General features: G+C 40.8%; 1 protein-coding gene across 8 annotated transcripts in view; it reads left to right on the top strand.

The window, feature by feature from the left end:
• Positions 1–2005: 2005 nt before the first annotated feature.
• LOC146972358 (protein MTSS 1-like) overlaps positions 2006–13017 on the top strand; it is a 51053-nt gene continuing 40041 nt past the window's right edge. For all 8 annotated transcript variants that reach the window (XM_085802486.1, XM_085802484.1, XM_085802488.1 and 5 more), the window contains exons 1-3: positions 2006–2576; positions 4862–4923; positions 10477–10550. In XM_085802486.1, the coding sequence (XP_085658612.1) occupies positions 2505–2576; positions 4862–4923; positions 10477–10550 (208 nt within the window). In that variant the 5' untranslated portion in view covers positions 2006–2504. The remainder of the gene's footprint in view (positions 2577–4861; positions 4924–10476; positions 10551–13017) is intronic.

Raw genomic sequence — 13017 nt, 5'->3', positions numbered from 1 at the left:
GGACCACCGCTCACATTATTACACAACAAACAATTAAACTAATCCACACTCAAACCGAAGCAACAATAATGTTAACTGTACCCAACAAGCTATTATTACAAGGTTTACAACAGATAAGACAGACAAGGGCTGTGTGTGTGTGTGTGTGTGTGTGTGTGTGTGTGTGTGTGTGTGTGTGTGTGTGTGTGTGTGTGTGTGTGTGTGTGTGTGTGTGAAAGAGAGGGAGAGAGAGAGAGTACGTAAAACGGGCGCATGACGTGAACGTACGTTTTACAGTCTATGCCCCATGGTCTATGCTCACACTTAGTAGAGTTACGCAACGAGGCAGCGTAGCCTCTGCCTCCCTTGGCGTACATGTCTATGGGGGGGGGGGGGGGGGGGGGGGGGGGGGGCAAACTGCGCATGCGCAGCCACATATTTATACTTTTATATATTTCTCTTCCCCTGACACAACAGTATGTAAATAACGAGTTGAGTCGCGTTTATTAGACTATGGAAATCACCAAATGCTGACACATTTAAACCTGTGGTAATGTTATCTGAAATAAATAATAATAATTAAAAAAAAACAACAACCTTAGATTAACTAAATAATTTAATTATTCCTGACAGCCTAGGAGAGGCAATGCCTCCCCTGACTCCACGTCCTTGCAGTAAAGATGATAAAACGACTTCATCTTAAAAATATTATGTTTCACTTATTAATGTCAACAACCAGTAGCCTGTGGTTAATTGCCTTGTGGGTTTGTGGAGTTCACATAGTTTTTACATAATACCGTGAAACGCTGCTCTGGGATTCCTGTGGGAAATGTGAGCGAAAGGTGGGGAGTGCCGTGCAACAGCCAATAGGTATACAAGAGCTGATTTGCATGCAGGTGAGATTCGGAGACCGGTCTAATCTGGCGACAAGCCTTTCTCACGTTTGTTGTTTTTTTTACAGTCTATGGTTTGTCGCCAGATTAGACCGGTCTCCGACTCCTCCGACCACTGTGTAAATACATTATACGATCTTTGATGCAGCATTGCAACTTCCTTGAATGGTGCATCATATCGTTTTTGAGAAATTTGAGAGGGGAAACGTGTTAGTTCATATGTAAGTGGCAGTGCACAATAATACAGAATAATAAATATTTTCTTTAAATGGCCTCAGATACACTGGTATCTGTAGCATAATAGATTATTTAAAGTTTAACTAACCTATTCCAGTCCTATTCGATTGTAGCCTGTAGCATATCTTTGCAGTGATTTTATGTTGTTATTTTCTATTTTAGCCACTAGATGTCCCCCGTTAACCACATTCCCTCAATTTAGTTGCATGAGTTTTCCGCATAATCCCATGTTTATACATAAATACCAAAAGGTTAACATCAACAACAAAAAAATGCTGGTTATGCTTTATATTTATGCCTTGTCATGCATCACCAATACTAGGAAACCAGACAAACGGGGATTTACCTTTCAGGTATTTTAAGACTATCCCACATAGGCTATTTGTTTTATTTATTTATTTGTAAAAAATAAATAAATAAAATGACACCAAATAAAGCATCAAGTTATGAACAGATCTGATTTCCTACCGTTCACCTTTGCTGCTTCCAATTAATTCGAGCACAATTATACCGGAAGTATCTCAGGACTTCCTTCATAATAAAAGGTAATATTTCTTGCCAAAGTTTCAGTGATACGTTTTACTCAAAGCAATTCGAGAAACTAAAATGATATTGATTGTGTTTAATTGACGTAAACCCTGTATAACGTGACGTCAAAATAATATTTAGTTTTTTGGCTATGGGAGTATCCCTCTCGAAGTATCTTGCTTTTTGTCGCTTATATTATCAACTTAATATACATTCTAATTCTGTATCTACCCCAAATGTGATTAACATTATATCAAAGGGACTGGTTTATTGCGTTGAAATCGTTCACCAAACATTTTATTTTGGTGACAAACAATCAACCGGAAAGCGGTTCGTCTGCATGCACGATGACTTTACGCTTGTTTCTCGTGTCGTTTCTGTTGGTGTGTAGAGAGAGAAGGCAGTGTGTTTATCTCTGACTGTCGGTATCTACCTGTCAAGACCACAGAATAACGTTTCCAGTCGATTACCGTGGATTATTTCTCGTTTTCGACCACCAGACTGCAAAACATTACCTTCACTGTCCTGCCATGGGTTTGACCGGAGCGGCGTGGAGGGGAGAGGGGGGTTTAAATTTCTCTTTTCGTCCCAACGGCGTCTTTTGATTGGAAGTAAACGGTTCACCACCACCAGAGCAGAACCGAGTCGCGTTTTTTGTACAAGTTAGACCAAATTAAAAGTTGTTTTTCCGTCGGTGTCTCAACTGCAGAGACAATTTCACACAGGTTAGTTGTTTTTATTTGGAGTTTTTTTTTTTTTTTTCGTGTGAGTGTGTGTGTGTGTGGAGGGGTTTTCCTTGAGAGTGGAGGTGGCGAACTGAGAGCGGCTCACCGAGTCGGGACTGACCGCTGGAGTTGGTCCCTGAAAATGGAGGCTGTTATCGAGAAGGAATGCAGCGCGCTCGGAGGACTCTTCCAGACAGTGATCGGAGACATGAAAGTAAGAAAAATTTAACTTTGCATCACGAGTTCATGAGTTTAGCCCGGTGTGTCAGACACAAGCGGCTCCGCGACGTCCAGTAGGCTAAACTATCCGACCCCCGGATAGTTAACTTCCCAAACAACCATCGTCTTTGATTGTGACTGTGTTCATAGCAACAGACAACTAACGTTAACAAGCAACGATGAGTTTAAGTTAACTACGGTAGCTTTTTTTTCCAACAATATTTTTCTTGACTTTAAGGACATTTTAAACAAACACACAATAACAATAACATTTACAAAGATAGTGAACCAGTCATCGTTACTAACATTACATTTCTCACATAAAAAGACATCACATTTCAACATAGAAATTAAAATAAATAATGAAGTAGCCTAAATAATAGTTTAACAACGACATCACAAAGCACTCAGCTCCTCACAACAATGTCAAAATTGTTGTGACAAATTTTGTCACACACTTTTCCAAAATGTTCTCCCTTTCCTCTACTTATATGTCAAAAGTTAGCTAACTTAGTGACAGAATAATGAATTTACCCGTGAGCCACACTATCATTTTTATTAGCCTATACACGTAAGAAGTCGATTTAAAAAGGGGGCTAGAGCTGAGTTAATTTTGGATGTTGTTTTCAATTATTTTCAATGATAGACAATATAGTCGGTCTTTTCTACATATTCACCTGCGTTGATTTTCATCTGTGCTAGCTAAATTACTACTTTTGCCCTCAATCTGCCCCACTTCTCTCTATTCTCCTCTCTTATAGGGGGGGGGGGGGGCATTTGTTCCACTTTGAAGTGGATGCAGCAGTCTACATTGGTTTAAAAGGCTAAATAGGGCAACCATCAGTCACAAAACTAGGGCATCTTATTTTGATGTTATTTTTGACAGAGCTTGGCCGATGAGACAATTAGCAGATTTCTCAGCTGTTGTACTTGACTGGAGGAATGCAGGGAATGTGTCTGTCAGGGTAGAAAACTGTCCACAGGGGCTGAAGGCTTTGACATGTGTAGGTCAAATGGCCAGCCAAAGGGTCTGCAAGAGTCACAAAGTTTGTTATGAATACTGCTCGGATCTTCAGCACTTCTCAACATCCCACATCTCACTTGACAAAGCTGCCCCCCCCCCCTGTTTCTTCAAGTGTCAGGTGACTAGATGCAGCAAGACAAGACCAGCGGAAATACACAAATACTTTGTGCTTTTGCTTTGTCTTTTTTACATGAGCCATTCAAAATGAAAGTGTGCTATCTCTTTTACAGACGGACACCGTGGGCTGGGGTTGTTTAATTTCAAAACAAAGTGACTTCTCACTGACTTTGTATGCAGACCTAATCTGTCAACAGGATTGAGGAATGCAGAGAAAGCTTGTTCGCCATGGTACTTGAGTGTCTTTGATATCTGCACGAGCAGCTGATAGCGGGGACCTCTTCAGAGAGAGAGAAAGCTAGACTAGACAGGGTAGAGATAAAAATAAAGGTGATGTAAGGGAGATACAAAGGAAAGGAGGGAGAGGAGGGGGCACTGTAGGTAGAGAAGTGTTTGTTGGGTGTAATGTTTGACAGCATAACATGACATTCCCCAGGCCCTTGACAGTAGTAGCACATCAGTGACAAACATGTGCACATGCTATATTCATCACTTTGTGTTACTACTGTTCAGCCTCTTCTTGTAGATGCATTAAGCCACTTGTTCTCTGTGATGGTTCTGATAAAGGGCTCTTCAACTATTTTCAGCCCAGGACCTCATTGGGTAAATTTAGAGTCCCGTTGGGAACCAGGCTCATTATACCATAGTATTAGTGCCCGTGTTGTGTGGAGATCTTTCCAAAAGAGTGCTGTGACCCATTTGCAACCGATGCAGGACATGATGATAATGTCTGTTGTCCCATTAATAGATAACATAATAGAAAGCTAAACAGAGTTGGAGCAAAATGAAAGCCAGCGGTTTGCAAATGTTTCAAAGTAATTTGTTACTGTGCATACAGATCAAACCATGATTTTCCATGGCATACAACACTGCTCAACTAACTCCTACATCGTAAATTCTGAGATTCCTTCAGGTCTACAAGCAGCAGTATGAAAAAAGATATTTTGGGTGGTGATGTAACTGGGTAACATGTATGGGAAAGCTTCAGGCCTGGTTGGTTCTGTTTACCCCTGCAGATAAGGTGAGGCATCAGTAGGGCCTGGTTGGTGGTTGAACTGTTATGTAACTTTGGGAATATTGAAATCTGTTCTGATGATCGTGTCATTCATGTTTGTGTCTCTTTTTTTTTAAAACCACAGAGCAGCTATCCTATTTGGGAGGACTTTATCACCAAGGCCGGCAAACTACAGTCGCAGTTAAGGTGAGCACATGTCTGTATGCACGTACACTAACACGAGCACATTTATGTTTCTCAGAGTTTTTATTAACAGAAACTATAGGAAAAAGTCAAGATTTTCTCTTAGTTGTTCCTCTAACTTCAATAATCCACTGGCTCCTGGTGTGATGATGTCAATTGCTTTAAACTGAAATATCTGTTGTATGCAAAGTCATATTGTGAAATTAAAAATACTCAAGTGGAAATCATAGAAATGCGTAAAAAGTAGAAATAGCTCATAAAAAGCTTTAGACTTGGCAGAGGTGGAAAAAGGAAACGTCACTCTGAATAAAGCATGATGTACACAAGAGATGTCACTTCACCTAAAGCTTCTGTGCCACCGGATCGACAAGAATTGCTGCCAACAATAACATCACATCTGTGTGGTCTGCTAAGTAATCTTCAACAAAGGAACATAACTGACATGTTCATATATATTTCCATCATGTTTTCCAGATAACCGTATTGTTGTTGGTTTGAGGTTTGACTTTCACTCTTTTAATTACATCATCTCACAGCATCGTCTCTTCTCTAACTAATCCCCTTTTACAGTTAAGAGGACCCCTCTTTATGCCATTATTGCTTTTTATACTGAATGAAAAAATGTTGCCCCCGTGTGTGAGACTTTTTTTTATCCCAGCATATTGGAGTCAGAAGTTTGATACACACGTACCTCAGCAGTATTGGTAGAGAAATTTAGCTGTGATTGTTGCATAACATCTTTGATACTCTTCATTACTTTATTCTATCAACTTCTTTATATTTTATCTGACTTTTACAACAGTTGTCTTTCCAAGAGGTTATAAGTGGCCAGGTGTCCTGCGACTAACAAGCAGTGACATAGCACAATGTCTTAACTATACGGTCAATATTTGTTCTTCTTTCCCATCTCGTGTCCTGATTTAATTTGTCTCTCTAATCCTATGCACACCTCCTGGCAAAATTATTCCAAGTCTTATGCTGACAATGGATGTCAGTCCCAGCCACCTCTCCTAGTTGGCTTTAAGTGGCCACGTGTCAAGCGACAAACAACTTATGACAGCTGAAATAAAAGCTCATTGTCCAGCAACTACTGTAAATACGGATATCCCGTGGTCTGAATTATTCTTTGATTAACAATGCATGGCAGTTCTCTAGCCATTTAAGTGTCCACGTGTCCACCGACAGACTAAGACTGACAGTTGTATAAAGGCTAGGGGACTTAACAATACGTTCCAGGGGGCACTCAGTGTCCCATTCTTCCATTTTCTCAGTATTAAGGCTGATTAATGGTGATATGTTATTCAAGTGTCTCCATCATTCTGGGGTTAAGTATGTGACCCTACCATGCTAAAGCTCAGGGGAGTATTTGTGGCCTTGTTGCTAATGACTGGCCGGTCAGCAGTAGGATGTCTGTGTGTCTGGACAGTGGGGTAATGATAAAAGAACAAATTTGCAGTTATTTTGCATGTGAGAAGGTGAGCTGAACGTATGCTATGTCAGTGAGATGTCTTTATCCAGTCTGCTTAGTGAGAAAGGAAGCAGGAAAACTTTGTCTTCAGTCCAATCTATCAGTATACTAAAATGTATATTCATTGCCCTGTACTTGAACCTCTTTATTTTACAACTTTTCACCACTTTCTTGTTCCATCAGGATTAGTCCACCACCGGTCCCAGAAAAGATCAGTATGTGTTTCACAGAATGATTTGAGTGTCATTCATAGAAAAGCTTGGCCTACGCCCTGCTCCAGGCTGCAGTGGTTGTGGCATATGGCTGGCTGTAACGATGCCCTTGCTGCTGGAGCACTAATAAGAGTGTGCTATCTGGGCTCGCACTTGGTGACCTACAAATAAGACTTTTTCTGTTTGCTTTAAAGCTGGTCTCCCCGCTACTACAAATCTGGCCAACTAGACCCTTTGACTACACGATAACCTCCCACCCCAAGAACCTCTGTAATCTGTTTAGAGACTGTACCAGATAGAGTTGCACATACACACAGTAAAATGCAAACACACCCACCTTCCCTCCTCAGCTTGGATGAGTGACTAGCCAGCAGTGGTAGCGGCATATGTCTGTTTGTGTAATGACGTCCTAAGGCAGACTACTCTGTAATTTAGCCCCTCTGCTCCCCTCTCTCAAAGCAACTAGGAAATCGACCAATTACAGTGTTGGGGCTGTTCTGGGGCTGTCATTTTTTTTTGGTCAAATATGGTGTTTTTTTCTTGCCATTCTGCTTTTAAGCGGCCATCACACACCCATGCGCTCACACACACAGAGGCATGTGCACACAGAAGGGAGCTTTGAAGAAAGTGGGCAGGGTGGAATATAGACGGGCTGATTTCTAATCACAGTCCTCTTTCAACTTGTCAGTGTTTGGTCTGTTTGGTGGGTCATGGTTGTTGCAGCTGTGTCAGAACAAGGCGTATGCACAGGCTTCCCTCCTCTTGGTTTAAAGTTCATGATGTAAAGAAAAAGACCACCCGAAAACCTCAAATTCAACTCACAACTGTACAAGGAAGGAGGCCTTTCTATCATTCAGATGAACTACAGTAACACTCCAGTTTCGGTTGAACTAAGAATAGATGGGGGCAACAGCGCTGAATGTATCATTGTCAGAAAGAGCACTGTGCTGTACTACACTGGGGTCTATGGGGAGTTTAGATTGGCTTGGTCAAGGCCTTACGGAATAGATATGTTAAAGTCATTTGTCTTGACTCCAGTACAGGGGCGTTTGCAGATTTCAAAGCCAGTGGTAGCAGTCATGTTGTTGTTGTACTGTTCAGAACTGAAAGCTTGTAGCAGTAATGTTTCTTTCTACCTGCACAGCCACAGAACTCTTGAAGCTTTCTGGCTGATTGTCAGAGCTGAAATTAAAAACTGATTAATCTGTCTTTGCATTTAAGTATTAATTTGCTTCTTGAGAAGTTATCCAATTTCACTGTCAATTGAGCCAGAAAATATGTTTAAAAAAAACTCATATGTTTAATTTTTGCATTGCTGCTGCTGTAAGAATTCTCTGGAGTGTTAAGATGTGATTCTTCCCTTTTCCTCTCTATTGTACTGGTGGTAGTTAAAAGTATATTGGACAGATGATTTGGTTACATAATTTGGCATTTCTCATGTAAAAGCACACAACACAGTACAGCAGGTAGTCGGTGCACCGGCGCTACTGATACTTCAAGCAAGATTCAGTTAAACCCACTGTCCATGCAAAACCTGTTTTGGAATAATAAGTACAAGTTCACTGAACAAGACTTTTTGTAGACCAATGTGTACATGTCATAAATTAGTGGAGGCAGATATCAGATGGAGGTTCCTCGGGTGCCCACACTGGGCTGTAAATAGAAAGGAATGCGCGTGTGCCTGTGCGTATGTTTCTTTTTCCATTTGCAAGACACACCCTTGTATCTTTTGCAGATCTGCAATGCCATAGCACATATTAGCCAATATATTAGTTTTGGGGTTTTTTTTAGTTATAAAAGTAAGTCACTGTACTGTCATTGATTGAATGCTGGAAATAGATCATCACTTGAATGAAGAAGCAATACACAAACCTTTAGTCAAAACTATGTTGTGGCTCAATGTTTGTATTTATCAGTTGATCAGTTTTGTTCTGGTTTTCCTTTCTGTCATGCTCGCAACTGTTACTTGATGAAATGACTGACAACTTCAACAGTCTGGCGATAGTTGAGGAAAAAAGTCGACATGCACTCCACCATTTTAGCATTGGTTTTGTTGGACAGTTTAAAACAAACAACAAATTTGACAAAACAGAACTAGAGGTATTGTCTTTGTCAGTTGATAGGCTGCAGATCACTGAAATGTGTGATTGGTAGATGTGATTGCAAGTATTGCTTAGTCGCCATTCCATAATACTCTGGTTTCTGCAAGTTGGAGAAGCACTGTGTGCCATGTAGTGTAGTCCCACCTGCCATCTCCCACCTTGTTCAGCCCACCAAACCAAAGTCCATCTTAACTCCACCTCTGGCAGTGCAGCTGGAGGTTTCAATGAATTTGACAGAGGTGGGGCTACTTGACCTCTGTAGCCCACTCCTCATATCCCTTGAGACTACTTTATAAGATGGTTATTTTGGTTGTCAAGCTGTAGTCTTAAGCACCTATTGATGCTGCCTTAAGTGTCATTTTGTTGATTTAGGCAATTTACCCATGTAGATGCAGTGGTAATCATTTCACTGCCAATTTAAGAATATCACCCCACTTGAGACACCATGCATTAAGAGCACTAATGCCACTTCCAGTAACTTAACTTTAACCTGGTTGCATCCACAATTCAGACTTGAGTGACCTATGTCCCATGTCGTTCTACTGTTTTTTGCCCAGTTGTGAAAGGTATTTGTCTTGAGTGTTTATGGAAATTCACAGTGTTCATGGAGGTTTTTTGTTGGCCCCTGGAAGGTAAAGTGTGTTTTCAAATTAAGGTACTCAGAGTTAGAACAAACAAGCTTTGTGACTGAACATGCCTTGGAAAGTTTCCAGACAATTGTGCTTCATTGTGTAGCCTTCATGACTGATGGGTAGTCTTGTCTCTGCTGAGGAGATCGGATATCGCTCACTTGCATGTGCACACGTACTGACACATACCTAGAGCCTTTTTATCTCAATACCCGTGATCTTAATCATGAGAGGTGTGTTTTTTTTCTAAAACGGGCCGGTCTGTGTTTGCCTCTTCCTTCCAGCTTTTCCCACCAAAGGGGCAGCCTGTTGCCAGCCAGCAAAGTAGCTGGTCAGACAGGAGGCGAGACAGGCAATCAATTGGGATACCACTAAAATAATGTCTGTAATGACTAAAACAGAAAGTAATCTTACACCAAGCTCCCACTTGTTTTGTTTTTTTACGAGTGGACTGGATTTTGCCCTTTTTTTTCAGCCAGTTAAGTATAGGCAGTATTTTATGCCGCAGTTTGGAAATACTTGGTAAATTGTACAAGATGATAGATAAGCAGGTATGAGTTGCAAACTTGTCACAGGCCCCCGTTGCATTTTAGAGCAGAACAGGGTAGATCCTACACTGATCCTTTCACTGACCTGTAAGTGTGGCAAACTAAGCTGCTCTGCTGAGCCGGACAGATTCCAGTGGTCTCTAAGCAATCACATAGACATTCCTCACACAGCAGGGCACGTTTAAGTTTTAACTTGCACACACAGACTTAGAATATAGACATACACGCAATCGTACTGAATTTCATTTCCAAATTAACAGGGTTGATATTGGAGTCAAAATCAGAAGTGTAGCTCACATGTACATACACTTGCAAATAATGTTTTTGTTTCCACTTTCAGAAGACCTAATACATTCTTTTTATTGTCTTATCAGTTTGTCTGTGCTGGCCAACACCTGTTTCTAATCACTGCTGTTGATGCGCTAGTATTTTGTATGCATTAATGTAACCTACTGTGTAAAATCCTGCCTTTGCTTTGGTATTGCACAGGGATTTTAGCCTTTTTTGCACAGAGAATTACTGATATGAAACAACATACAATATAAGTGTTTTTTTCCCTCTCTAAACTTAAATCCCTGTCTTTGTCTGTTCTTATAGAGCGACAGTGGTTGCGGTAGGGGCTTTCCTGGATGCCTTTCAGAAAGTGGCAGACCTTGCTACCAACTCTCGAGGTAAGAATATTCACACAGATGTGAATGTGTAATGAGTGGTCTTCTCTGGCTTCTGGATTTAGTCTTGATGGAGCCATGTTGTCATTCAGTGCTGACTGGGTTAAATGGGTTAACTCACTGTTTAACAATGTGTGAGTTCAGGCACCTAAGTGTCAACATGTTTGTCTGTATAGCTCCACTGTGCAAGTCCAGTCTTTCACCCCACTGTGCTGAGAAGGTCTGTGGGTTATTTGCTTTATCATATGGGTAGTAAATCCGTCAGTGTGCTGTTTGAAGCTCTGCTGCTGGCTTTGTCTTCAACCTCTACCCTCCTTCCTCTGTTTTCTGCCCCCCACCCCCACCGACACCCACCTCTGCTACATCTGGACTCTGGTAGAGTCTGCTTCAGCTCTGCATGTGTAGAGGGAAAGAGAGCGAGTGAGAGATCTCATCTCGCCCTAGCTTTGACACCTCCAGCCCTGCTCCATACTATTAATAGGAGCTGAGACAGACACACACATTCATCACCTCACTCACTGCAGAGAGAAAGAGAGGGGGTGAACAGAGCTAAAGTCATCATTCTCTCTCCCCCTCTCCCTCTTTTTGTGTAACATGCACAGTATAAATGTTTGCTGTGAAGGAGTCAGATTTAGCGAGCTGAAGAGCATTGCATCATCTTTCATCAGCTATTACATCACTTTATCCCTACATTTTGTGCTTTAGTTGAATAGTATCACATGACACTCTCATATCATTTTGTGCTCTGTTGCTCAGGTTTCACTTTACAGCTGAGCTCTGCAGCAGAAAGCCAAACAGGGATAATGAGTTACAATGCGCTGTTGCCTTACATGATGTTGTCTGTATCACAGGTGGATAGGGTGTTATAATGAACCTTGATTACATGAATTACAGACCATGTGAATACATTTTCATATTCCTAAAAGGTTGTAATAAACCTCATACACCCTGTCTGGTTAGACAGACTGTAAAATCCCCATTATTCCTTTGCCATCTATGCTTATCATTCTTTGTAAAGGCTTATGAATGGTTTTACATCTTAATATGGGAAATTGAATTTAATATGAATATCTTCAACCTTTTATCTGCAAATTATCTGTAAAAAATGTTTATGACTAGTTTGGTACTGATAACAACTTGATGATTTTTTGCAGTAGCTGAAATATCTGGGGAAAATACCAACTTGGACTACTGTTTCAGTGGAAACTGAATCTATCTTAAGTCCCATTACACACACGCACACTTTGTCGACCCTAATGGCTGTCTTCCTGTAGATTGGGTTGTTAGATTTTTTCCATAGTGATTAAAGACTTTTTGAATTGGGCACATGCTAGATGGCACTGATAACTGCGGTAATGATCACCATGTGTTGAGGAGGAAATAACACTGATAATAAAAGAAAGGTGTTACGTTTTTTATATATATATATAATTGTTTGCGTGCTTGTTTTGAGGTTTTTGATATGTTAGTTAATTAACAGGCCTTTGAATAAAACACACAGTGTGAACAGTTGCTAGAAGACAGTACAGTAAAGTGCGTCTGAATCAAAGTCTAAAGCAAACATTTTTCTCATCACCCCATAATATTTTAAAGTTATTAGCAATATGATGTTTGTTGTGGCCATGGTTTAGTAGCTCAGAGGCATGAAAAAATGGATAGTTCCCTCAGCAGCCCATAAAATCTGTTTGGAGAAGAAAACTTGATCTCTTGAGTATAATTTACAGAGGAATCATTTGTCACTAAACCTAACTGTGCTGCTAGAATCTACTGTATCTACAAACCAGTTGTTATGTGAATGTAATGGACCTATAGAAGTGCCCGGGGTAGGTGTCTGTGAAAATATCACCTTACTGTATTGTTCACTTACAAAGTAGAAGAGCAGGGGTATTCTGTAAAGATATCACAGCCTCTGTGTATGTCTGTGTGTGTGTGTGTGTGTCTGTGTGTGTCTGTGTGTGTGCATTTGCTACAGAAGCTTTGAAGTTAAAGAGCTTCTACATGGCAGACAAAGTACAGACTGACACACACTATTTTCTGTTTGCTCATCATAATTAGCCAGGGGCTGCTGAGGCCACAGTATACACACAGTTGATGGTGACTTTTTTCATCCTTCCTTCTGTCTCTCTCCCTCTATCCTGTGTGTCTCTAAGAGCTACCCTGCACTCTACAGCCATCGCTATGGCAACAGCATGGAAATCAGTTGAAGGACAAGTAAAAAAGTAAACAGCACCGCGCCATAGAGACAGCAACTGTTAATGTTCCTCTCACAACAATGATAAAGGCGCACAAACATAAAGGTAACCAGAGATGTGTTGGTGCACACATTAAAGGTCATTTAGTCATGACAACAAAACTTTCGGCCCCCCTTGTAGATTGGTGGTAGCTCATAAAGATTCAAGGGTTTATCTATACTCACGGCTGGCTTTGATATGTGGCAGTTTGTTTTATCGGTGATCAGATGAACGTTATT

The sequence above is a fragment of the Trachurus japonicus genome, chromosome 16 (genome assembly GCF_045865225.1).
Source record: "Trachurus japonicus isolate A0001 chromosome 16, Traja_1.0".
In the NCBI taxonomy this organism is placed as follows: domain Eukaryota; kingdom Metazoa; phylum Chordata; class Actinopteri; order Carangiformes; family Carangidae; genus Trachurus; species Trachurus japonicus.
This window is presented reverse-complemented; position numbering and strand designations above follow the sequence as displayed.